Here is a 24,761-nt window from a genome sequence, read left to right as displayed (position 1 = left end):
GGTGCAGGGATGAGTAGAGGGTGCAGGGATGAGTAGAGGGTGCAGGGATGAGTAGAGGGTGCAGGGATGAGTAGATGGTGCAGGGATGAGTAGAGGGTGCAGGGAGGGGTAGAGGGTGCAGGGATGAGTAGAGGGTGCAGGGATGAGTAGAGGGTGCAGGGAGGGGTAGAGGGTGCAGGGATGAGTAGAGGGTGCAGGGATGAGTAGAGGGTGCAGGGAGGGGTAGAGGGTGCAGGGATGAGTAGAGGGTGCAGGGATGAGTAGAGGGGGCAGGGATGAGTAGAGGGTGCAGGGATGAGTAGAGGGTGCAGGGAGGGGTAGAGGGTGCAGGGATGAGTAGAGGGTGCAGGGAGGGGTAGAGGGTGCAGGGATGAGTAGAGGGTGGAGGGAGGGGTAGACGGTGCAGGGAGGGGTAGAGGGATGAGTAGAGGGTGCAGGGAGGGGTAGAGGGTGCAGGCATGAGTAGTGGGTGCAGGGAGGGGTAGAGGGTGCAGGGATGAGTAGAGGGTGGAGGGAGGGGTGGAGGGTGCAGGCATGAGTAGTGGGTGCAGGGAGGGGTAGAGGGTGCAGGGATGAGTAGAGGGTGGAGGGAGGGGTAGAGGTTGCAGGGAGGGGTAGAGGGTGCAGGGAGGGGTAGAGGGTGCAGGGATGAGTAGAGGGTGCAGGGATGAGTAGAGGATGCAGGGAGGGGTAGAGGGTGCAGGGAGGGGTAGAGGGTGCAGGGATGAGTAGATGGTGCAGGGATGAGTAGAGGGGGCAGGGATGAGTAGAGGGTGCAGGGAGGGGTAGAGGGTGCAGGGATGAGTAGAGGGTGCAGGGATGAGTAGAGGGTGCAGGGATGAGTAGAGGGTGCAGGGAGGGGTAGAGGGTGCAGGGAGGGGTAGAGGGTGCAGGGATGAGTAGATGGTGCAGGGATGAGTAGAGGGGGCAGGGATGAGTAGAAGGGGCAGGGATGAGTAGAGGGTGCAGGGATGAGTAGATGGTGCAGGGATGAGTAGAGGGTGGAGGGAGGGGTAGAGGGTGCAGGGATGAGTAGAGGGGACAGGGATGAGTAGAGGGTGCAGGGATGAGTAGAGGGGACAGGGATGAGTAGAGGGGGCAGGGGGGTAGTAGGGTGCAGTGTTGAGTAGAGGGTGCAGGGATGAGTAGAGGGTGCAGGGATGAGTAGAGGGGGCAGGGATGAGTAGAGGGGGCAGGGATGAGTAGAGGGGGCAGGGATGAGTAGAGGGGGCAGGGATGAGTAGAGGGGGCAGGGATGAGTAGAGGGGGCAGGGATGAGTAGAGGGGGCAGGGATGAGTAGAGGGTGCAGGGATGAGTAGAGGGTGCAGGGAGGGGTAGAGGGTGCAGTGTTGAGTAGAGGGTGCAGGGATGAGTAGAGGGTGCAGGGATGAGTAGAGGGTGCAGGGATGAGTAGAGGGTGCAGGGATGAGTAGAGGGGGCAGGGATGAGTAGAGGGGGCAGGGGGGTAGTAGGGTGCAGTGTTGAGTAGAGGGTGCAGGGATGAGTAGAGGGTGCAGGGATGAGTAGAGGGTGCAGGGATGAGTAGAGGGTGCAGGGATGAGTAGAGGGGGCAGGGATGAGTAGAGGGTGCAGGGAGGGGTAGAGGGTGCAGGGAGGGGTAGAGGGTGCAGGGATGAGTGGAGGGTGCAGGGATGAGTAGAGGGGGCAGGGCGGTTGTAGGGTGCAGGTTGAGTAGAGGGTGCAGGGAGGGGTAGAGGGTGCAGGTAGGGGTAGAGGGGGCAGGGATGAGTGGAGGGTGCAGGGATGAGTGGAGGGTGCAGGGCGGGTGTAGGGTGCAGGTTGAGTAGAGGGTGCAGGGAGGGGTAGAGGGTGCAGGGAGGGGTAGAGGGGGCAGGGATGAGTGGAGGGTGCAGGGATGAATGGAGGGTGCAGGGGGGGGGTAGTAGGGTGCAGTGATGAGTAGAGGGTGCAGGGGGGGTGTAGGGTGCAGGGGGGGGTAGAGGGGGCAGGGATGAGTGGAGGGTGCAGGGATGAGTAGAGGGCACTGGGAGGGGTAGAGGGTGCAGGTTGAGTAGAGGGTGCAGGGATGAGTAGAGGGTGCAGGGATGAGTAGAGGGTGCAGGGATGAGTAGAGGGTGCAGGGATGGGTAGATGGTGCAGGGAGGGGTAGAGGGTGCAGGGAGGTGTAGAGGGTGCAGGGATGAGTAGAGGGTGCAGGGATGAGTAGAGGGTGCAGGGATGAGTAGAGGGTGCAGGGATGGGTAGATGGTGCAGGGAGGGGTAGAGGGTGCAGGGAGGTGTAGAGGGTGCAGGGATGAGTAGAGGGTGCAGGGATAAGTAGAGGGTACAGGGATGAGTGCAGGGTGCAGGTTGGGGTAGAGGGTGCAGGAAGGGGTGGAGGGTGCAGGGAGGGGTAGAGGGTGCAGGGAGGGCTGGAGGGTGCAGGCATGAGTAGTGGGTGCAGGGAGGGGTGGAGGGTGCAGGGATGAGTAGAGGGTGCTGGGAGGGGTAGAGGGTGCAGGGATGAGTAGAGGGTGCAGGGAGGGGTAGAGGGTGCAGGGAGGGGTAGAGGGTGCAGGGAGGGGTAGAGGGTGCAGGGAGGGGTGGAGGGTGCAGGCATGAGTAGTGGGTGCAGGGAGGGGTGGAGGGTGCAGGGATGAGTAGAGGGTGCTGGGAGGGGTAGAGGGTGCAGGGATGAGTAGAGGGTGCTGGGAGGGGTAGAGGGTGCAGGGATGAGTAGAGGGTGCTGGGAGGGGTAGAGGGGGCAGGGATGAGTAGAGGGTGCAGGGAGGGGTAGAGGGTGCAGGGAGGGGTAGAGGGTGCAGGGATGAGTGGAGGGTGCAGGGATGAGTAGAGGGGGCAGGGCGGGTGTAGGGTGCAGGTTGAGTAGAGGGTGCAGGGAGGGGTAGAGGGTGCAGGTAGGGGTAGAGGGGGCAGGGATGATTGGAGGGTGCAGGGATGAGTGGAGGGTGCAGGGCGGGTGTAGGGTGCAGGTTGAGTAGAGGGTGCAGGGAGGGGTAGAGGGTGCAGGGAGGGGTAGAGGGGGCAGGGATGAGTGGAGGGTGCAGGGATGAGTAGAGGGCACTGGGAGGGGTAGAGGGTGCAGGGATGAGTGGAGGGTGCAGGGGGGGTGTAGGGTGCAGGTTGAGTAGAGGGTGCAGGGAGGGGTAGAGGGGGCAGGGATGAATAGAGGGCGCAGGGATGAATAGAGGGCGCAGGGATGAATAGAGGGCGCAGGGATGAGTGGAGGGTGCAGGGATGGGTAGAGGGTGCAGGGAGGGGTAGAGGGTGCAGGGATGAGTAGAGGGTGCAGGGATGAGTAGAGGGGGCAGGGATGAGTAGAGGGGGCAGGGATGAGTAGAGGGTGCAGGGATGAGTAGAGGGTGCAGGGATGAGTAGAGGGGGCAGGGATGAGTAGAGGGTGCAGGGATGAGTAGAGGGTGCAGGGATGAGTAGAGGGTGCAGGGATGAGTAGAGGGCGCAGGGATGAGTGGAGGGTGCAGGGATGGGTAGAGGGTGCAGGGATGAGTGGAGGGTGCAGGGAGGGGTAGAGGGTGCAGGGATGAGTAGAGGGTGCAGGGATGAGTAGAGGGTGCAGGGATGAGTAGAGGGGGCAGGGATGAGTAGAGGGTGCAGGGATGAGTAGAGGGGGCAGGGATGAGTAGAGGGGGCAGGGATGAGTAGAGGGGGCAGGGATGAGTAGAGGGTGCAGGGATGAGTAGAGGGGGCAGGGATGAGTAGAGGGTGCAGGGATGAATAGAGGGCGCAGGGATGAATAGAGGGCGCAGGGATGAGTAGAGGGGGCAGGGATGAGTAGAGGGTGCAGGGATGAGTAGTGGGTGCAGGGAGGGGTGGAGGGTGCAGGGATGAGTGGAGGGTGCAGGGATGGGTAGAGGGTGCAGGGATGGGTAGAGGGTGCAGGGATGAGTGGAGGGTGCAGCATCTGCCTAGGGGCTGTTAATGGTTAATGTTGCCCCTGTGAGGAGGTGGGGAGGGGGAGGGATGAGTAGAGGGTGCAGGGGGGGTTGGGGTGTAGGGTGCAGGGATGAGTGGAGAGTGCAGGGGGGGGTGTAGGGGTCAGGGTGGGGGTGTAGGGTGCAGGGATGAGTGGAGGGTGCAGTAATGAATAGAGGGTACAGGGAGGGGAGAGGGTGCAGGGGGGCAGTAGGGTGCAGGGATGAGTAGAGGGTGCAGGGAGGGGTAGTAGGGTGCAGGGAGGGGTAGTAGGGTGCAAGGTGGTAGTAGGGTGCAGTGTTGAGTAGAGGGTGCAGGGATGAGTAGAGGGTGCAGGGATGAGTAGAGGGTGCAGTCATGAGTAGAGGGTGCAGGGATGAGTAGAGGGTGCAGGGATGAATGGTGGGTGCAGTGTTGAGTAGAGGGTGCAGGGATGAGTAGAGGGTGCAGGGATGAGTAGAGGGTGCAGGGATGAGTAGAGGGTGCAGTGTTGAGTAGAGGGTGCAGGGATGAGTAGAGGGTGCAGGGGGGGTTGGGGTGTAGGGTGCAGGGATGAGTAGAGGGTGCAGGGGGGGTTGGGGTGTAGGGTGCAGGGATGAGTAGAGGGTGCAGGGGGGGTTGGGGTGTAGGGTGCAGGGATGAGTGGAGGGTGGAGCATGTGCCTAGGGACTGTTAATGGTTAATGTTGCCCCTGTGAGGAGGTGGGGGGGGGTGCAGTGATGAGTAGAGGGTGCAGGGATGAGTAGAGGGTGCAGTGATGAGTAGAGGGTGCAGTGATGAGTAGAGTGTGCAGGGGGGGTGTAGGGTGCAGGGGGGGTGTAGGGTGCAGGTGTGGGTAGTAGGGTGCAGTGATGAGTAGAGGGTGCAGGGGAGGTGTAGGGTGCAGGTGGGGTGTAGGGTGCAGGGGGGGGTAGTAGGGTGCAGTGATGAGTAGAGGGTGCAGGGGAGGTGTAGGGTGCAGGGGGGGGGGTAGTAGGGTGCAGTGATGAGTAGAGGGTGCAGGGGGGGTGTAGGGTGCAGGGGGGGGGTAGTAGGGTGCAGTGATGAGTAGAGGGTGCAGGGGGGGTGTAGGGTGCAGTGATGAGTAGAGGGTGCAGGGGGGAGTGTAGAGTGCAGGGGGGGTGTAGGGTGCAGTGATGAGTAGAGGGTGCAGGGGGGGGGGTGTAGGGTGCAGGGATGAGTGTAGGGTGCAGGGGGGGGTGTAGGGTGCAGGGGGGGTGTTGGGTGCAGGGGGGGTAGTAGGGTGCAGTGATGAGTAGAGGGTGCAGGGGGGGTGTAGGGTGCAGGGGGGTGTAGGGTGCAGGGGGGGTAGTAGGGTGCAGTGATGAGTAGAGGGTGCAGGGGGGGTGTAGGGTGCAGGGGGGGTAGTAGTGTGCAGTGATGAGTGGAGGGTGCAGGGGGGGTGTAGGGTGCAGGGGGGGTAGTAGGGTGCAGTGATGAGTGGAGGGTGCAGGGGGGGTGTAGGGTGCAGGGGGGGTAGTAGGGTGCAGTGATGAGTGGAGGGTGCAGGGGGGGTGTAGGGTGCAGGGGGGGTAGTAGTGTGCAGTGATGAGTGGAGGGTGCAGGGGGGGTGTAGGGTGCAGGGGGGTGTAGGGTGCAGGGGGGGGGTAGTAGGGTGCAGTGATGAGTAGAGGGTGCAGGGGGGAGTGTGTAGGGTGCAGTGATGAGTAGAGGGTGCAGGGGGGAGTGTGTAGGGTGTAGGGATGAGTGGAGGGTGCAGGGGGGGGAGGGTTGTGTAGGGTGCAGGGATGAGTAGAGGGTGCAGCATGTTCCAATGGACTGTTAAGGGTTAATGTTGCTCCTGTCAGGAGGTGTTGCTGCCTCCTCCCTGTATAAAGCGCACCTGGTGCAGCAGTGATCACAGGTACAGATGGTGCGAGTGCTGCTGCTGGCCACCTACCTGCTGCTGAGTGTGAGTACTGACCCCGGTGAGGGGCACTTATCTCCTTTCCTCCTCTGTGCTCTTATATTTGTCCTCTGGTTTTTACATTTTTGGGCAGAATTTTGGACACTTTTCCTGCGCCCCCTGCCCCCCTGCCTCCTGCCCTCCTGCCCCCCTGCCTCCTGCCCCCCCTGCATTTGGCGCAGACTTGGAGCAGAATAAATCGGGTCCAGGTGATGCATTTCATTTGCTCCAATGTGGAGCCGCTTAACCCTTTCCTGTCATTAACCCCTTGCACCACAATCTAACTGATCCCAGGAATCGTGCGCCCACAAGGTTTCCCCCATCTGGCTCAGGGGTGACCCCAGTAATCCTGTGTGACCCTGGACCCCTCCATCCATGTACCGGAGATTACACTGGACCATCCGGTAATTACCCCGAGGATACTGCACTTATTACCCCCGACACATGGGAATCCCTGGACCTCCTGGTGTCCTGTGTGGACAGAGATTCCGCTATTCCCCGGATTGTGACTCTCCAGTAACACTAAAGATTCTAGTAATTCCCCGGATGAAAGGCGTGTGTAACGCTGATAATATCCCGGATCTGTGGGAATTATCTCCGGACGCTCCGGTCATTTCTCCTGCTCCAGGTCAGTGACCTCAGAAACTCTGGGAATTTTCCTGGATCTACGGAAATCTGCCTCCGACATTCCAGTGTTTTCTCTGGATGAATTTGCATTTACCTGAGACATCAGCCTCTCGTCTTGGGGGGGCGCATCAGCCTCTCGCCTTGGGGGGGCGCATCAGCCTCTCGCCTTGGGGGGGCGCATCAGCCTCTCGCCTTGGGGGGGCGCATCAGCCTCTCGCCTTGGGGGGGCGCATCAGCCTCTCGCCTTGGGGGGGCGCATCAGCCTCTCGCCTTGGGGGGGGCGCGTCAGCCTCTCGCCTTGGGGGGGCGCGTCAGCCTCTCGCCTTGGGGGGGCGCGTCAGCCTCTCGCCTTGGGGGGGCGCATCAGCCTCTCGCCTTGGGGGGGCGCATCAGCCTCTCGCCTTGGGGGGGCGCATCAGCCTCTCGTCTTGGGGGGGCGCATCAGCCTCTCGTCTTGGGGGGGCGCATCAGCCTCTCGTCTTGTACTTTTTGGGGGGCAGCATCAGCCTCTCGTCTTGTACTTTTTGGGGGGCAGCATCAGCCTCTCGTCTTGGGGGGGGCGCATCAGCCTCTCGCCTTGTACTTTTTGGGGGGCGCATCCGCCTCTCGTCTTGTACTTTTTGGGGGGCAGCATCAGCCTCTCGTCTTGTACTTTTTGGGGGGCAGCATCAGCCTCTCGTCTTGGGGGGGGCGCATCAGCCTCTCGCCTTGTACTTTTTGGGGGGCGCATCAGCCTCTCGTCTTGTACTTTTTGGGGGGCAGCATCTTGCCGCTGCTTGTGATTCCACCATTTTTCTGACGCTTCTATTTTTTTATTTTCATGACACATTTTTTGGCGCAAGTTGTGGTGCAAAAGTGTCCCCACTAAAAGCGAGGTGTAAACCGCACAGTCCATGCGCCAAGTCATGAATCCCCCCCCCCCCCCCCCGCACCACAGACCCACCGCCCAATGAGGAACACAGCGGCTCCAGAGCCAGAAATCATAAATGACCCTCCGTCCCGGGATCTATCAGAAGCCCCCCAGGCGCTCGTAACTCCTGGAGGAAGGAACATTCACCCAAATCTTCTCCTCATTTCCCTAAATAAATGTCATTTCCCAGAATCCATGAGAATTTAGGAATCACACTGGAAATACAACAACGGATCCATGAGAAGTAGAATCAGTATTAGTGGGGGGGTCACAGCTATGGACATAGTATTAGTGGGGGGGGTCACAGCTATGGGCGTAGTATTAGTGGGGGGGTCACAGCTATGGGCATAGTATTAGTGTTGGGGGGTCACAGCTATGGACATAGTATTAGTGTTGGGGGGTCACAGCTATGGACATAGTATTAGTGTTGGGGGGTCACAGCTATGGACATAGTATTAGTGTTGGGGGGTCACAGCTATGGGCATAGTATTAGTGTTGGGGGGTCACAGCTATGGACATAGTATTAGTGTTGGGGGGTCACAGCTATGGACATAGTATTAGTGTTGGGGGGTCACAGCTATGGACATAGTATTAGTGTTGGGGGGTCACAGCTATGGGCATAGTATTAGTGTTGGGGGGTCACAGCTATGGACATAGTATTAGTGTTGGGGGGTCACAGCTATGGGCATAGTATTAGTGTTGGGGGGTCACAGCTATGGGCATAGTATTAGTGTTGGGGGGTCACAGCTATAGACATAGTATTAGTGTTGGGGGGTCACAGCTATGGGCATAGTATTAGTGTTGGGGGGTCACAGCTATGGGCATAGTATTAGTGTTGGGGGGTCACAGCTATAGACATAGTATTAGTGTTGGGGGGTCACAGCTATGGGCATAGTATTAGTGTTGGGGGGTCACAGCTATGGACATAGTATTAGTGTTGGGGGGTCACAGCTATGGGCATAGTATTAGTGTTGGGGTCACAGCTATGGACATAGTATTAGTGTTGGGGGGTCACAGCTATGGACATAGTATTAGTGTTGGGGGGTCACAGCTATGGGCATAGTATTAGTGTTGGGGGGTCACAGCTATGGACATAGTATTAGTGTTGGGGGGTCACAGCTATGGACATAGTATTAGTGTTGGGGGGTCACAGCTATGGACATAGTATTAGTGTTGGGGGGTCACAGCTATGGACATAGTATTAGTGTTGGGGGGTCACAGCTATGGACATAGTATTAGTGTTGGGGGGTCACAGCTATGGGCATAGTATTAGTGTTGGGGGGTCACAGCTATGGGCATAGTATTAGTGTTGGGGGGTCACAGCTATGGGCATAGTATTAGTGTTGGGGGGGTCACAGCTATGGACATAGTATTAGTGTTGGGGGGTCACAGCTATGGACATAGTATTAGTGTTGGGGGGGTCACAGCTATGGACATAGTATTAGTGTTGGGGGGGTCACAGCTATGGGCATAGTATTAGTGTTGGGGGGGTCACAGCTATGGGCATAGTATTAGTGTTGGGGGGTCACAGCTATGGACATAGTATTAGTGTTGGGGGGTCACAGCTATGGACATAGTATTAGTGTTGGGGGGTCACAGCTATGGTAGATATTGGGGCAGATTTACTTACCCGGTCCATTCGCGATCCAGCGGCGCCTTCTCTGCGGTGGATTCGGGTCTTCCGGCGATTCACTAAGGTAGTTCCTCCGCCGTCCACCAGATGTCGCTGCTGCGCTGAAGTCCACCGGAGTTCACGATCCTATCCCTGGTGAAGGTAAGCGCGGGTCCCGGAACACTTTAAAAAAAAAATGTGACGTTTTTTCCGAATACGTCGGGTCTTCGTTTGGCCACGCCCCCCGATTTCCGTCACGCGCATGCCAGCGTCGATGCGCCACAATCCGATCGTGTGCGCCAAAATCCCGGGGCAATTCAGGGGAAATCGGCGCAAATCGGAAATATTCGGGTAACACGTCGGGAAAACGCGAACCGGGCCCTTAGTAAATGACCCCCCATTGTGTAGAATGACCCCCATCTGGATCAGATCTTTGCTCCCGTTGTGCGGGATTGTCCAGGGTGTCCGGTGTTTGTCCGGAGCTCCTCGCATTTCCTGACGTCTCGCCCTCAGGTAGGTTTTTTTGGGTGTCACTGAGGAGGTGATTCTGGTCACTATGACTATATTTTTTAGATTTTTCTCGCCTGTACACGTTTTTAGTAATGTCGTGTAAGGACCCTGAGCCCCCCCAGTGCAGCGAGGGCCACAGTCACTTCTATAAATCCTTCAGGAAAGTTGGAAATTTCCCAATAAGTTTGGGAAAGTTGGTCGAGGTGGTTGTAGATGTGAGAGCGCCGGGGATTGGGGGCAGTGGAGGAGGAGCTGCAGCGGCAGTGTTTGTATGTTTTTGTGTCCGGTTTATGTTGGTCATGGTGGTATACGCCCCCTCTCCCCATGGCGGTGTAGGCGGCCTCTCCCCATGGCGGTGTAGGCGGCCTCTCCCCATGGCGGTGTAGGCGGCCTCTCCCCATGGCGGTGTAGGCGGCCTCTCCCCATGGCGGTGTAGGCGGCCTCTCCCCATGGCGGTGTAGGCGGCCTCTCCCCATGGCGGTGTAGGCGGCCTCTCCCCATGGCGGTGTAGGCGGCCTCTCCCCATGGCGGTGTAGGCGGCCTCTCCCCATGGCGGTGTAGGCGGCCTCTCCCCATGGCGGTGTAGGCGGCCTCTCCCCATGGCGGTGTAGGCGGCCTCTCCCCATGGCGGTGTAGGCGGCCTCTCCCCATGGCGGTGTAGGCGGCCTCTCCCCATGGCGGTGTAGGCGGCCTCTCCCCAAGGCGGTGTAGGCGGCCTCTCCCCAAGGCGGTGTAGGCGGCCTCTCCCCATGGCGGTGTAGGCGGCCTCTCCCCATGGCGGTGTAGGCGGCCTCTCCCCATGGCGGTGTAGGCGGCCTCTCCCCATGGCGGTGTAGGCGGCCTCTCCCCATGGCGGTGTAGGCGGCCTCTCCCCATGGCGGTGTAGGCGGCCTCTCCCCATGGCGGTGTAGGCGGCCTCTCCCCATGGCGGTGTAGGCGGCCTCTCCCCATGGCGGTGTAGGCGGCCTCTCCCCATGGCGGTGTAGGCGGCCTCTCCCCATGGCGGTGTAGGCGGCCTCTCCCCATGGCGGTGTAGGCGGCCTCTCCCCATGGCGGTGTAGGCGGCCTCTCCCCATGGCGGTGTAGGCGGCCTCTCCCCATGGCGGTGTACGCGGCCTCTCCTCACAGGCTCACAATCTCATCACCTGGCAGTATGCTTGGGAGGAAACCAGAGGACCGGAGGAAACCAGCGCAAACACAACTCTTTGCAGATGTTGATCCTGGGGCATGAATCCAGGTCCCCAGCGCTGCAAGGCTGTAATGCTCACCACTGAGCCACCGTGCTGCAAGGCTGTAATGCTCACCACTGAGCCACCGTGCTGCAAGGCTGTAATGCTCACCACTGAGCCACCGTGCTGCAAGGCTGTAATGCTCACCACTGAGCCACCGTGCTGCAAGGCTGTAATGCTAACCACTGAGCCACCGTGCTGCAAGGCTGTAATGCTAACCACTGAGCCACCGTGCTGCAAGGCTGTAATGCTCACCACTGAGCCACTGTGCTGCAAGGCTGTAATGCTCACCACTGAGCCACTGTGCTGCAAGGCTGTAATGCTCACCACTGAGCCACTGTGCTGCAAGGCTGTAATGCTCACCACTGAGCCACTGTGCTGCAAGGCTGTAATGCTCACCACTGAGCCACTGTGCTGCAAGGCTGTAATGCTCACCACTGAGCCACCGTGCTGTACTAACAAAAACCGAATGGCAAGGACCTCAAACGCCTGTCTGAATGAGCACTTATAGGGTCTGGTTTTGGGGGTCCTCACAGCTCCAGGGATGTGTTGGGGCCCTCACACCTATAGGGACCGCAGGGATCTGCTTATAGTTCTCAGTGAGAGCCACATGGACACGTGGTGACAGTAAGTGGTCACCAATACATCTGGTCATCACTAGGGGTAGGTCCATGGTGAGAGTGACCTGACACTGCTCTCCATCCCCCAGTGCTGTCCCGGGTCACACACCTTCCCTGGCGCGGTCCATAGAAGCTGTAGAACCGTGGCCCCACCAGCAGACGTCACATCCTGGAGACAGCACCAGGTGAGGCCACCATGAGGTCTGGGATCACTGATGGGGACTGGTCCTGGTCCTCGGCTTCTCCTACTCATTACCCCCCCATTCTTCTTTCAGAAACATGCTGGTGGTGATCCTGACCCTACAGCTCAGCCTCGTCCTGGCCTGCCCCCCCGAGAGCCCCTCAGGTAGGTCACATGGACCCCAATAACATACAAGTATATGGGGAGCAGCCAAAGCCAAGGACCGTGATATGTGATCCCCCTGGTCAGTGATGTGGAGGCAGTGTGTAGGATTGGTGTGATGCGGAGGCAGTGTGTAGGATTGGTGTGATGCGCAGGCAGTGTGTAGGATTGGTGCGATGCGCAGGCAGTGTGTAGGATTGGTGTGATGCGGAGGCAGTGTGTAGGATTGGTGCGATGCGCAGGCAGTGTGTAGGATTGGTGTGATGCGCAGGCAGTGTGTAGGATTGGTGCGATGCGCAGGCAGTGTGTAGGATTGGTGCGATGCGCAGGCAGTGTGTAGGATTGGTGCGATGCGCAGGCAGTGTGTAGGATTGGTGCGATGCGCAGGCAGTGTGTAGGATTGGTGCGATGCGCAGGCAGTGTGTAGGATTGGTGCGATGCGCAGGCAGTGTGTAGGATTGGTGCGATGCGCAGGCAGTGTGTAGGATTGGTGCGATGCGCAGGCAGTGTGTAGGATTGGTGCGATGCGCAGGCAGTGTGTAGGATTGGTGCGATGCGCAGGCAGTGTGTAGGATTGGTGCGATGCGCAGGCAGTGTGTAGGATTGGTGCGATGCGCAGGCAGTGTGTAGGATTGGTGCGATGCGCAGGCAGTGTGTAGGATTGGTGCGATGCGCAGGCAGTGTGTAGGATTGGTGCGATGCGCAGGCAGTGTGTAGGATTGGTGCGATGCGCAGGCAGTGTGTAGGATTGGTGCGATGCGCAGGCAGTGTGTAGGATTGGTGCGATGCGCAGGCAGTGCGTAGGATTGGTGCGATGCGCAGGCAGTGCGTAGGATTGGTGCGATGCGCAGGCAGTGCGTAGGATTGGTGCGATGCGCAGGCAGTGTGTAGGATTGGTGCGATGCGGAGTCTGAGGTTTCTGATAATCTTGTAGGTGGAGATCCTCCTCTTCAGCCGTCCGTGGACTTTCCTGGTGGAGACCTCCTGGTTACTCCTTCTCCTGATGAAGCCTCCTGCCAGATACTGTGCACCAATCACCCGGACTGTGACTTCTTCTCTTATCACTCTGTGGACCCCGGCACAGGGCAGAGGAGGTAAGTTGTCATCTACATGATGGTGGTCATGTCCTTCTACTGCCTCTAGGTGACCCTGGTTCTACACAACGGGTGGAGAATTGGAGAGATTAATCTTCTGTACTTTTCAGGTTTGATTGCCACCTGAAGACCTCAGAGCCGGGGGTCCCGGAGACTCGGAAGCCCAATTCTGGGGTGACATCTGGGTTTTCTCTGCCCAAGACCCCGGAATACCTGACCCGTAAGAAGCTCATAGACCTTTAGATGGAGGTGGGGACCCTGCCGGAAGCGCGGGCTCATCTTAGTAGGACACAGAATACATGGCTGTCCTGCAGCTGGAGATTTGTTACTGTGTGATGATGTGTGAGGTCACCAGGGTCATGTGTGGTGACCCTCGGGGCTGGATGATGTCACACATCACATTGTGGATAACGCCTCCCTCCCTCTCTCATCAGGGTGTCTCGCCCCGTCCTATGATGGGGTGGAGTTTGTGGGCAATGTCCTCTCTTTCGGCTTTGTGACAAGTCGTGAAGAATGTGAAGCGTCTTGTACAAGGAACCCAGGATGTCAGTTCTACACATATTACCCAGCGGGCAGCACGGGGTGAGCACCAGCATGATCATGACCCTCCCGTGTGTGACCCCTCCCACGTGTGACCCCTCATGACCCTCCCGTGTGTGACCCCTCCCACGTGTGACCCCTCATGACCCTCCCGTGTGTGACCCCTCCCGTGTGTGACCCCTCCCGCGTGTGACCCTGTATGACCCTCCCGCGTGTGACCCCTCCCACGTGTGACCCCTCATGACCCTCCCGCGTGTGACCCCTCATGACCCTCCCGCGTGTGACCCCTCCCACGTGTGACCCCTCATGACCCTCCCGTGTGTGACCCCTCCCACGTGTGACCCCTCATGACCCTCCCGTGTGTGACCCCTCCCATGTGTGACCCCTCATGACCCTCCCGTGTGTGACCCCTCCCACGTGTGACCCCTCATGACCCTCCCGTGTGTGACCCCTCCCGTGTGTGACCCCTCCCGCGTGTGACCCTGTATGACCCTCCCGCGTGTGACCCCTCCCACGTGTGACCCCTCATGACCCTCCCGCGTGTGACCCCTCCCACGTGTGACCCCTCATGACCCTCCCGTGTGTGACCCCTCCCACGTGTGACCCTGTATGACCCTCCCGCGTGTGACCCCTCCCACGTGTGACCCCTCATGACCCTCCCGTGTGTGACCCCTCCCACGTGTGACCCCTCATGACCCTCCCGTGTGTGACCCCTCCCACGTGTGACCCCTCATGACCCTCCCGTGTGTGACGCTCGCATGGTTTTAGATCTGGCTATGTTCTGGTTTTGGTTTTGGTTCTGGCAAAGGTTTTGGTTCTGCCTGTGTTCTAGTACTGGTTCTGGCTGTGTTCTGGTTTTGGTTCTGCCGGTGTTCTGGTACTGGTATTGGTTCTGGTACTGGTTTTGGTTGCGGTCTTGGTTTGGTTCTGGATGAGTTTTGGTGCTGGTTCTTGCTGTGTTCTGGTACTGAATTGGGTTGTGGTCTGGTATTGCTTCTGGCTGTGTTCTGGTACTGGTTTTGGTTGTGGTTCTGGTACTGGTTTTGGTTGCTGTCTGGCATGGGTACTGGTTTTGGTTGCGGTCTTGGTTTGGTTATGGTACTGGTGCTGGCTGTGTTCCGGTACTGGTTTTGGTTCTGGCTGTGTTCTGGTACTGGTTTTGGTTCTGGTACTGGTTTTGGTACTGGTTTTGGTTGGGGTCTGGTATTGGTTCTGGTACTGGTTTTGGTTCTTGTTGTGTTCTGGTACTGATTTTGGTTGCGGTCTTGGTTTGGTTCTGGTACTGGTTTTGGTTGCGGTCTTGGTTTGGTACTGGTTTTGGTTGCGGTCTTGGTTTGGTTCTGGCTGTGTTCTGGTACTGGTTTTGGTTGTGGTCTGGTATTGGTTCTGGCTGTGTTCTGGTACTGGTTTTGGTTGCGGTCTTGGTTTGGTTCTGGCTGTGTTCTGGTACTGGTTTTGGTTGTGGTCTGGTATTGGTTCTGGCTGTGTTCTGGTACTGGTTTTGGTTGCGGTCTTGGTTTGGTTTTGGTTGTGGTCTGGTATTGGTTCTGGTACTGGTTTTGGTTGCGGTTTGGTTCTGGCTGTGTTCTGGTACTGGTTTTGGTTGTGGTCTGGTATTGGTTCTGGTACTGGTTTTGGTTGCGGTCTTGGTTTGGTTCTGGCTGTGTTCTGGTACTGGTTTTGGTTACGGTCTTGGTTTGGTTCTGGCTGTGTTCTGGTACTGGTTTTGGTTGCGGTCTTGGTTTGGTTCTGGCTGTGTTCTGGTACTGGTTTTGGTTGCGGTCTTGGTTTGGTTCTGGCTGTGTTCTGGTACTGGTTGTGGTCTGGTATTGGTTCTGGCTGTGTTCTGGTACTGGTTTTGGTTGCGGTCTTGGTTTGGTTCTGGCTGTGTTCTGGTACTGATTGTGGTCTGGTATTGGTTCTGGCTGTGTTCTGGTACTGGTTTTGGTTGCGGTCTTGGTTTGGTTCTGGCTTTGTAGTCTTATCCTTGTGTCTCCCCCTACAGGCAGCGATGCTACTTGCAGTTCTCCACCAACTTCCCCTCTCCCCCAAATATCACGGTCACCCCCGGGGCACAGTCCGGCTTCAGTCAGAGAGGATGTTGTACAGGAGACCAATGTAAGTAGAAGTCTCTAGTCTGGTCACATCCAGAGCTGCATCATACCCTCTGCTCTGGTCACCCCCAGAGCTGCATCATACCCTGTACTCTGGTCACCTCCAGAGCTGCATCATACCCTGTACTCTGGTCACCTCCAGAGCTGCACCATACCCTCTGCTCTGGTCACCTCCAGAGCTGCATCATACCCTCTGCTCTGGTCACCTCCAGAGCTGCATCATACCCTCTGCTCTGGTCACCTCCAGAGCTGCATCATACCCTCTGCTCTGGTCACCTCCAGAGCTGCATCATACCCTCTGCTCTGGTCACCTCCAGAGCTGCATCATACCCTCTGCTCTGGTCACCTCCAGAGCTGCATCATACCCTCTGCTCTGGTCACCTCCAGAGCTGCATCATACCCTCTGCTCTGGTCACCTCCAGAGCTGCATCATACCCTCTGCTCTGGTCACCTCCAGAGCTGCATCATACCCTCTGCTCTGGTCACCTCCAGAGCTGCATCATACCCTCTGCTCTGGTCACCTCCAGAGCTGCATCATACCCTCTGCTCTGGTCACCTCCAGAGCTGCATCATACCCTCTGCTCTGGTCACCTCCAGAGCTGTATCATACCCTCTGCTCTGGTCACCTCCAGAGCTGCATCATACCCTCTGCTCTGGTCACCTCCAGAGCTGCATCATACCCTGTACTCTGGTCACCCCCAGAGCTGCATCATACCCTCTGCTCTGGTCACCTCCAGAGCTGCACCATACCCTCTGCTCTGGTCACCTCCAGAGCTGCATCGTCACCTCCAGAGCTGCATCATACCCTCTGCTCTGGTCACCCCCAGAGCTGCATCATACCCTCTGCTCTGGTCACCTCCAGAGCTGCATCATACCCTGTACTCTGGTCACCCCCAGAGCTGCATCATACCCTCTGCTCTGGTCACCTCCAGAGCTGCACCATACCCTCTGCTCTGGTCACCTCCAGAGCTGCATCGTCACCTCCAGAGCTGCATCATACCCTCTGCTCTGGTCACCCCCAGAGCTGCATCATACCCTCTGCTCTGGTCACCCCCAGAGCTGCATCATACCCTCTGCTTTGGTCACCTCCAGAGCTGCATCATACCCTCTGCTCTGGTCACCCCCAGAGCTGCATCATACCCTCTGCTTTGGTCACCCCCAGAGCTGCACCATACCCTCTGCTTTGGTCACCCCCAGAGCTGCATCATACCCTGTACTCTGGTCACCCCCAGAGCTGCATCATACCCTCTGCTCTGGTCACCCCCAGAGCTGCACCATACCCTGTACTCTGGTCACCCCCAGAGCTGCATCATACCCTGTACTCTGGTCACCCCCAGAGCTGCATCATACCCTCTGCTCTGGTCACCCCCAGAGCTGCATCATACCCTCTGCTTTGGTCACCCCCAGAGCTGCATCATACCCTCTGCTTTGGTCACCCCCAGAGCTGCATCATACCCTGTACTCTGGTCACCCCCAGAGCTGCATCATACCCTCTGCTCTGGTCACATCCAGAGCTGCATCATACCCTCTGCTCTGGTCACCCCCAGAGCTGCATCATACCCTGTACTCTGGTCACCCCCAGAGCTGCATCATACCCTGTACTCTGGTCACCCCCAGAGCTGCATCATACCCTGTACTCTGGTCACCCCCAGAGCTGCATCATACCCTGTACTCTGGTCACCCCCAGAGCTGCATCATACCCTGTACTCTGGTCACCCCCAGAGCTGCATCATACCCTGTACTCTGGTCACCCCCAGAGCTGCACCATACCCTCTGCTCTGGTCACCTCCAGAGCTGCATCATACCCTCTGCTCTGGTCACCTCCAGAGCTGCATCATACCCTCTGCTCTGGTCACCCCCAGAGCTGCATCATACCCTCTGCTCTGGTCCCCCCCAGAGCTGCATCATACCCTCTGCTTTGGTCACCCCCAGAGCTGCATCATACCCTCTGCTCTGGTCACCTCCAGAGCTGCACCATACCCTCTGCTCTGGTCACCTCCAGAGCTGCATCGTCACCTCCAGAGCTGCATCATACCCTCTGCTCTGGTCACCCCCAGAGCTGCATCATACCCTCTGCTCTGGTCACCCCCAGAGCTGCATCATACCCTCTGCTTTGGTCACCTCCAGAGCTGCATCATACCCTCTGCTCTGGTCACCCCCAGAGCTGCATCATACCCTGTACTCTGGTCACCTCCAGAGCTGCATCATACCCTCTGCTCTGGTCACCCCCAGAGCTGCATCATACCCTCTGCTCTGGTCCCCCCCAGAGCTGCATCATACCCTCTGCTCTGGTCCCCCCCAGAGCTGCATCATACCCTCTGCTCTGGTCACCCCCAGAGCTGCATCCTGCCCTCTGGTCACATGACTGAGGTCCATCCTGTCTGCCCCAGGTGTGAGCGGCTGCGCTGACCTCCTCTTCCCGCACACTCTCTTCTCCGGGCGACTCATCAGCACCTGCAGGACCCCGGACACCCAGTCCTGCCAGCAGCGCTGCACCCAGCACCCGCTCTGCCACTTCTTTACCTTCTCCCTGCACCAAAGTCTCTGGTAAGGCCAAGGGGGGGGGGCAGCCGGGAGAACCCACCGGGGGGGGGGGAGCCGGGAGAACCCACCGGGGGGGGGGGAGCCGGGAGAACCCACCGGGGGGTGACTAGCTCTACGGTCAGTGATGTGGAAGGGCATCTGTGACTTTCTTTCTCCTCCGTTCCTTTTGCCTCCCACACAGGTGCGAGTGTTACCTGAAGAGCTCGGAGTCCGGACTCCCGGAAAATGTCACCTCCGAGGAGAACATGTATTCCGGATTCACAAAGACGCCCACACAACCAGGTATCCATCAATAAGACCGCAGAGGAGGAGGAATGTGTGAGGACTCGTTGTGCGGGACCCCCTCGTTGTGCGGGACCCCCTCGTTGTGCGGGACCCCTTCGTTGTGCGGGACCCCTTCGTTGTGCGGGACCCCTTCGTTGTGCGGGACCCCTTCGTTGTGCGGGAGCCCTTCGTTGTGCGGGACCCCCTCGTTGTGCGGGACCCCCTCGTTGTGCGGGACCCCCTCGTTGTGCGGGACCCCTTCGTTGTGCGGGACCTCTTTGTTGTGCGGGACCTCTTTGTTGTGCGGGACCCCTTCGTTGTGCGGGACCCCTTCGTTGTGCGGGACCCCTTCGTTGTGCGGGAGCCCTTCGTTGTGCGGGACCCCTTCGTTGTGCGGGACCCCCTCTTCGTTGTGCGGGACCCCCTCTTCGTTGTGCGGGACCCCCTCTTCGTTGTGCGGGACCCCGTCGTCGTTGTGCGGGACCCCGTCGTCGTTGTGCGGGACCCCGTCGTCGTTGTGCGGGACCCCGTCGTCGTTGTGCGGGACCCCGTCGTCGTTGTGCGGGACCCCGTCGTCGTTGTGCGGGACCCCGTCGTCGTTGTACGGGACCCCGTCGTCGTTGTACGGGACCTCTTTGTACGGGACCTCGTCGTCGTTGTACGGGACCTCGTCGTCGTTGTACGGGACCTCGTCGTCGTTGTGCGGGACCCCGTCGTCGTTGTGCGGGACCCCGTCGTCGTTGTACGGGACCCCGTCGTCGTTGTACGGGACCCCGTCGTCGTTGTACGGGACCCCGTCGTCGTTGTACGGGACCCCGTCGTCGTTGTACGGGACCCCGTCGTCGTTGTACGGGACCCCGTCGTCGTTGTGCGGGACCCCGTCGTCGTTGTACGGGACCTCGTCGTCGTTGTACGTGACCTTGCTATTATGTGTCCTGCAGGGTTCCTTGGCTGTGCGGACCTGCTGGTGCCTGGTCTGGATTACTCTGGTCTGCTGGTGGTGGACGTTGAGGTGGACGATGTTGAGCAGTGCCGGCAGCTCTGCACCAGTTATGACCGCTGCCAGTTCTTCACCCTGCGGCCCGGAGACTCCCATACGGCCAGCGGCATGTAAGTCTCTCTATGGGGAGGATGGTATTACACGTCCGGGTGGTCCCCGGAGACCCCATTCTCCTGCCACCTCCTCCATAATTCCATGGTGGTCTCCACCCAAGTAATCAGACTGTCTTCATAGGAGCATCTGTTCTCTGAGACGCTCTCCAGGAAACATTCCCACCGCAGTGAGACCTCTGGAGGCCGCCGTATCGGGGTTCTCCCTACAATATAACACCCTCCAGAAAGGTAGGTGACACCTGAGAAGGTAGGTGACACAGACCTCTAAGCAGAGGACTGTGGACAGCTGCTTGGTGACCCCTACTGCTCCCCCCTGCACTGCTCGGGAGGTGTGCCGCTTTATTACCAGAAAGGCTTTAACGCTCATGCAAATTAGCCTGAGGGGCTCCAGGCTCCGTTAACATCTAAGACGCTTGGAGCCCCCGAGACTCATTTGCCCAATTTTCTTGCCTTATTTTGAAAAATCAAGAACAAGAGTGGAGCCTGGCCGAGGGGGCGCAGGTAAGTGCCGGTGTGGGTGGGCTTTCCCTACAATCCTTCATCCTGATGGTAGAAGTCCTTTACCAAACATCATGTGACGCAATACTGTCGCTCTATTAAAGGGGTCGCACACTCAGAAGTAACAGCCGCAAAACTAAACTGCCGCAGACACTTTATAACTACAAGTACAAGAGCGACAGTTCTAGAGCGAAACCGGGCAGAGAACTGGCGCAGCCACAATAATGGACCTGGGCCAAAGAATGAAATGGAAGTGTATTCACCCCCTGAGACTGCGCTTAGTCGGACCTCCTTTATCTGCAGTCACAGGTCTACTTGCGGACTACCTCCATTCCTCTTTGTACATCTAGAGGCTTTGTATGGCTGTGTACTGTGGCTGTAGCTCCATGTATGGCTGTGTACTGTGGCTGTAGCTCCATGTATGGCTGTGTACTGCGGCTGTAGCTTCATGTATGGCTCTGTACTGTGGCTGTAGCTCCATGTATGGCTGTGTACTGTGGCTGTAGCTCCATGTATGGCTGTGTACTGTGGCTGTAGCTCCATGTATGGCTGTGTACTGCGGCTGTAGCTCCATGTATGGCTGTGTACTGTGGCTGTAGCTCCATGTATGGCTGTGTACTGTGGCTGTAGCTCCATGTATGGCTGTGTACTGCGGCTGTAGCTCCATGTATGGCTGTGTACTGTGGCTGTAGCTCCATGTATGGCTGTGTACTGCGGCTGTAGCTCCATGTATGGCTGTGTACTGCGGCTGTAGCTCCATGTATGGCTGTGTAGTGTGGCTGTAGCTCCATGTATGGCTGTGTACTGCGGCTGTAGCTCCATGTATGGCTGTGTACTGCGTCTGTAGCTCCATGTATGGCTGTGTACTGCGGCAGTAGCTCCATGTATGGCTGTATGCTGTAGCTGTAGCTCCATGTATGGCTGTGTACTGTGGCTGTAGCTCCATGTATGGCTGTGTACTGTGGCTGTAGCTCCATGTATGGCTGTGTACTGTGGCTGTAGCCCCATGTATGGCTGTGTACTGGTGCTGTAGCTCCATGTATGGCTGTGTACTGGTGCTGTAGCTCCATGTATGGCTGTGTACTGCGGCTATAGCTCCATGTATGGCTGTGTACTGTGGCTGTAGCTCCATGTATGGCTGTGTACTGTGGCTGTAGCCCCATGTATGGCTGTGTACTGTGGCTGTAGCCCCATGTATGGCTGTGTACTGTGGCTGTAGCTCCATGTATGGCTGTGTACTGGGGCTGTAGCTCCATGTATGGCTGTGTACTGTGGCTGTAGCTCCATGTATGGCTGTGTACTGTGGCTGTAGCCCCATGTATGGCTGTGTACTGTGGCTGTAGCCCCATGTATGGCTGTGTACTGTGGCTGTAGCCCCATGTATGGCTGTGTACTGTGGCTGTAGCTCCATGTATGGCTGTGTACTGGGGCTGTAGCTCCATGTATGGCTGTGTACTGTGGCTGTAGCTCCATGTATGGCTGTGTACTGTGGCTGTAGCTCCATGTATGGCTGTGTACTGCGGCTGTAGCTCCATGTATGGCTGTGTACTGTGTCTGTAGCTCCATGTATGGCTGTGTACTGGGGCTGTAGCTCCATGTATGGCTGTGTACTGGGGCTGTAGCTCCATGTATGGCTGTGTACTGGGGCTGTAGCTCCATGTATGGCTGTGTACTGGGGCTGTAGCTCCATGTATGGCTGTGTACTGTGGCTGTAGCTCCATGTATGGCTGTGTACTGTGGCTGTAGCTCCATGTATGGCTGTGTACTGTGGCTGTAGCTCCATGTATGGCTGTGTACTGCGGCTATAGCTCCATGTATGGCTGTGTACTGCGGCTGTAGCTCCATGTATGGCTGTGTACTGTGGCTGTAGCTCCATGTATGGCTGTGTACTCCGGCTATAGCTCCATGTATGGCTGTGTACTGCGGCTATAGCTCCATGTATGGCTGTGTACTGCGGCTGTAGCTCCATGTATGGCTGTGTACTGCGGCTGTAGCTCCATGTATGGCTGTGTACTGTGGCTGTAGCTCCATGTATGGCTGTGTACTGTGGCTGTAGCTCCATGTATGGCTGTGTACTGTGGCTGTAGCTCCATGTATGGCTGTGTACTGTGGCTGTAGCTCCATGTATGGCTGTGTACTGTGGCTGTAGCTCCATGTATGGCTGTGTACTGTGGCTGTAGCTCCATGTATGGCTGTGTACTGCGGCTGTAGCTCCATGTATGGCTGTGTACTGCGGCTGTAGCTCCATGTATGGCTGTGTACTGTGGCTGTAGCTCCATGTATGGCTGTGCACTGTGGCTGTAGCTCCATGTATGGCTGTGTACTGTGGCTGTAGCTCCATGTATGGCTGTGTACTGTGGCTGTAGCTCCATGTATGGCTGTGTACTGTGGCTGTAGCTCCATGTATGGCTGTGTACTGTGGCTGTAGCTCCTTGTATGGCTGTGTACTGTGGCTGTAGCTCCATGTATGGCTGTGTACTGCGGCTGTAGCTTCATGTATGGCTGTGTACTGCTCCTGTAGCTTCATGTATGGCTTTGTACTGCGGCTGTAGCTCCATGTATGGCTGTGTACTGCTCCTGTAGCTTCATGTATGGCTTTGTACTGCGGCTGTAGCTCCAAGTATGGCTGTGTACTGTGGCTGTGTACTGCGGCTGTAGCTCCATGTATGGCTGTGTACTGTGGCTGTAGTCCCATGTATGTCTGTGTACTGCGGCTGTAGCTCCATGTATGGCTGTGTGCTGCGGCTGTAGCTCCATGTATGGCTGTGTACTGTGGCTGTAGCTCCATGTATGGCTGTGTACTGTGGCTGTGTACTGCGGCTGTAGCTTCATGTATGGCTGTGTACTGTGGCTGTAGTCCCATGTATGTCTGTGTACTGCGGCTGTAGCTCCATGTATGGCTGTGTACTGCGGCTGTAGCTCCATGTATGGCTGTGTACTGTGGCTGTAGCTCCATGTATGGCTGTGTACTGGTGCTGTAGCTCCATGTATGGCTGTGTACTGGTGCTGTAGCTCCATGTATGGCTGTGTACTGTGGCTGTAGTTCCATGTATGGCTGTGTACTGCGGCTGTAGCTCCATGTATGGCTGTGTACTGCGGCTGTAGCTCCATGTATGGCTGTGTACTGCGGCTGTAGCTCCATGTATGGCTGTGTACTGTGGCTGTAGCTCCATGTATGGCTGTGTACTGTGGCTGTGTACTGCGGCTGTAGCTTCATGTATGGCTGTGTACTGTGGCTGTAGTCCCATGTATGTCTGTGTACTGCGGCTGTAGCTCCATGTATGGCTGTGTACTGCGGCTGTAGCTCCATGTATGGCTGTGTACTGTGGCTGTAGCTCCATGTATGGCTGTGTACTGGTGCTGTAGCTCCATGTATGGCTGTGTACTGGTGCTGTAGCTCCATGTATGGCTGTGTACTGTGGCTGTAGTTCCATGTATGGCTGTGTACTGCGGCTGTAGCTCCATGTATGGCTGTGTACTGCGGCTGTAGCTCCATGTATGGCTGTGTACTGTGGCTGTAGCTCCATGTATGGCTGTGTACTGCGGCTGTAGCTCCATGTATGGCTGTGTACTGTGGCTGTAGCTCCATGTATGGCTGTGTACTGTGGCTGTAGCTCCATGTATGGCTGTGTACTGTGGCTGTGTACTGCGGCTGTAGTTCCATGTATGGCTGTGTACTGTGGCTGTGTACTGCGGCTGTAGCTTCATGTATGGCTGTGTACTGTGGCTGTAGTCCCATGTATGTCTGTGTACTGCGGCTGTAGCTCCATGTATGGCTGTGTACTGCGGCTGTAGCTCCATGTATGGCTGTGTACTGTGGCTGTAGCTCCATGTATGGCTGTGTACTGTGGCTGTGTACTGCGGCTGTAGCTCCATGTATGGCTGTGTACTGGGGCTGTAGCTCCATGTATGGCTGTGTACTGGGGCTGTAGCTCCATGTATGGCTGTGTACTGGGGCTGTAGCTCCATGTATGGCTGTGTACTGGGGCTGTAGCTCCATGTATGGCTGTGTACTGGGGCTGTAGCTCCATGTATGGCTGTGTACTGGGGCTGTAGCTCCATGTATGGCTGTGTACTGTGGCTGTAGCTCCATGTATGGCTGTGTACTGTGGCTGTAGCTCCATGTATGGCTGTGTACTGTGGCTGTAGCTCCATGTATGGCTGTGTACTGTGGCTGTAGCTCCATGTATGGCTGTGTACTGTGGCTGTAGCTCCATGTATGGCTGTGTACTGTGGCTGTAGCTCCATGTATGGCTGTGTACTGTGGCTGTAGCTCCATGTATGGCTGTGTACTGTGGCTGTAGCTCCATGTATGGCTGTGTACTGTGGCTGTAGCTCCATGTATGGCTGTGTACTGCGGCTGTAGCTCCATGTATGGCTGTGTACTGCGGCTGTAGCTCCATGTATGGCTGTGTACTGCGGCTGTAGCTCCATGTATGGCTGTGTACTGTGGCTGTAGTTCCTTGTATGGCTGTGTACTGCGGCTGTAGCTCCATGTATGGCTGTGTACTGCGGCTGTAGCTCCATGTATGGCTGTGTACTGTGGCTGTAGCTCCATGTATGGCTGTGTACTGTGGCTGTAGTTCCTTGTATGGCTGTGTACTGTGGCTGTAGTTCCTTGTATGGCTGTGTACTGCGGCTGTAGCTCCATGTATGGCTGTGTACTGTGGCTGTAGCTCCATGTATGGCTGTGTACTGTGGCTGTAGCTCCATGTATGGCTGTGTACTGGGGCTGTAGCTCCATGTAAGGCTGTGTACTGGGGCTGTAGCTCCATGTATGGCTGTGTACTGGGGCTGTAGCTCCATGTATGGCTGTGTACTGGGGCTGTAGCTCCATGTATGGCTGTGTACTGGGGCTGTAGCTCCATGTATGGCTGTGTACTGGGGCTGTAGCTCCATGTATGGCTGTGTACTGGGGCTG

At 57.4% G+C, this 24,761-nt stretch overlaps 1 protein-coding gene across 1 annotated transcript in view; it reads left to right on the top strand.

Annotated features, from left to right (window-relative positions):
- Window positions 1-5,750: 5,750 nt before the first annotated feature.
- The window catches only part of LOC140084717 (plasma kallikrein-like), a 48,110-nt gene continuing 29,099 nt past the window's right edge, over window positions 5,751-24,761 (top strand). Inside the window, exons 1-11 of the mRNA XM_072126475.1 lie at window positions 5,751-5,828; window positions 11,420-11,515; window positions 11,606-11,676; window positions 12,608-12,767; window positions 12,878-12,987; window positions 13,202-13,349; window positions 15,313-15,425; window positions 17,812-17,968; window positions 18,147-18,247; window positions 19,171-19,339; window positions 19,464-19,570. Coding sequence (XP_071982576.1) covers window positions 11,610-11,676; window positions 12,608-12,767; window positions 12,878-12,987; window positions 13,202-13,349; window positions 15,313-15,425; window positions 17,812-17,968; window positions 18,147-18,247; window positions 19,171-19,339; window positions 19,464-19,570 — 1,132 coding nt within the window. The 5' untranslated portion in view covers window positions 5,751-5,828; window positions 11,420-11,515; window positions 11,606-11,609. The remainder of the gene's footprint in view (window positions 5,829-11,419; window positions 11,516-11,605; window positions 11,677-12,607; window positions 12,768-12,877; window positions 12,988-13,201; window positions 13,350-15,312; window positions 15,426-17,811; window positions 17,969-18,146; window positions 18,248-19,170; window positions 19,340-19,463; window positions 19,571-24,761) is intronic.

This window comes from Engystomops pustulosus, chromosome 1 (genome assembly GCF_040894005.1).
Source record: "Engystomops pustulosus chromosome 1, aEngPut4.maternal, whole genome shotgun sequence".
Taxonomy (NCBI): domain Eukaryota; kingdom Metazoa; phylum Chordata; class Amphibia; order Anura; family Leptodactylidae; genus Engystomops; species Engystomops pustulosus.
Note: the sequence above shows the minus strand (reverse complement) of the source record. Positions and strands in the feature narration are given on the sequence as shown.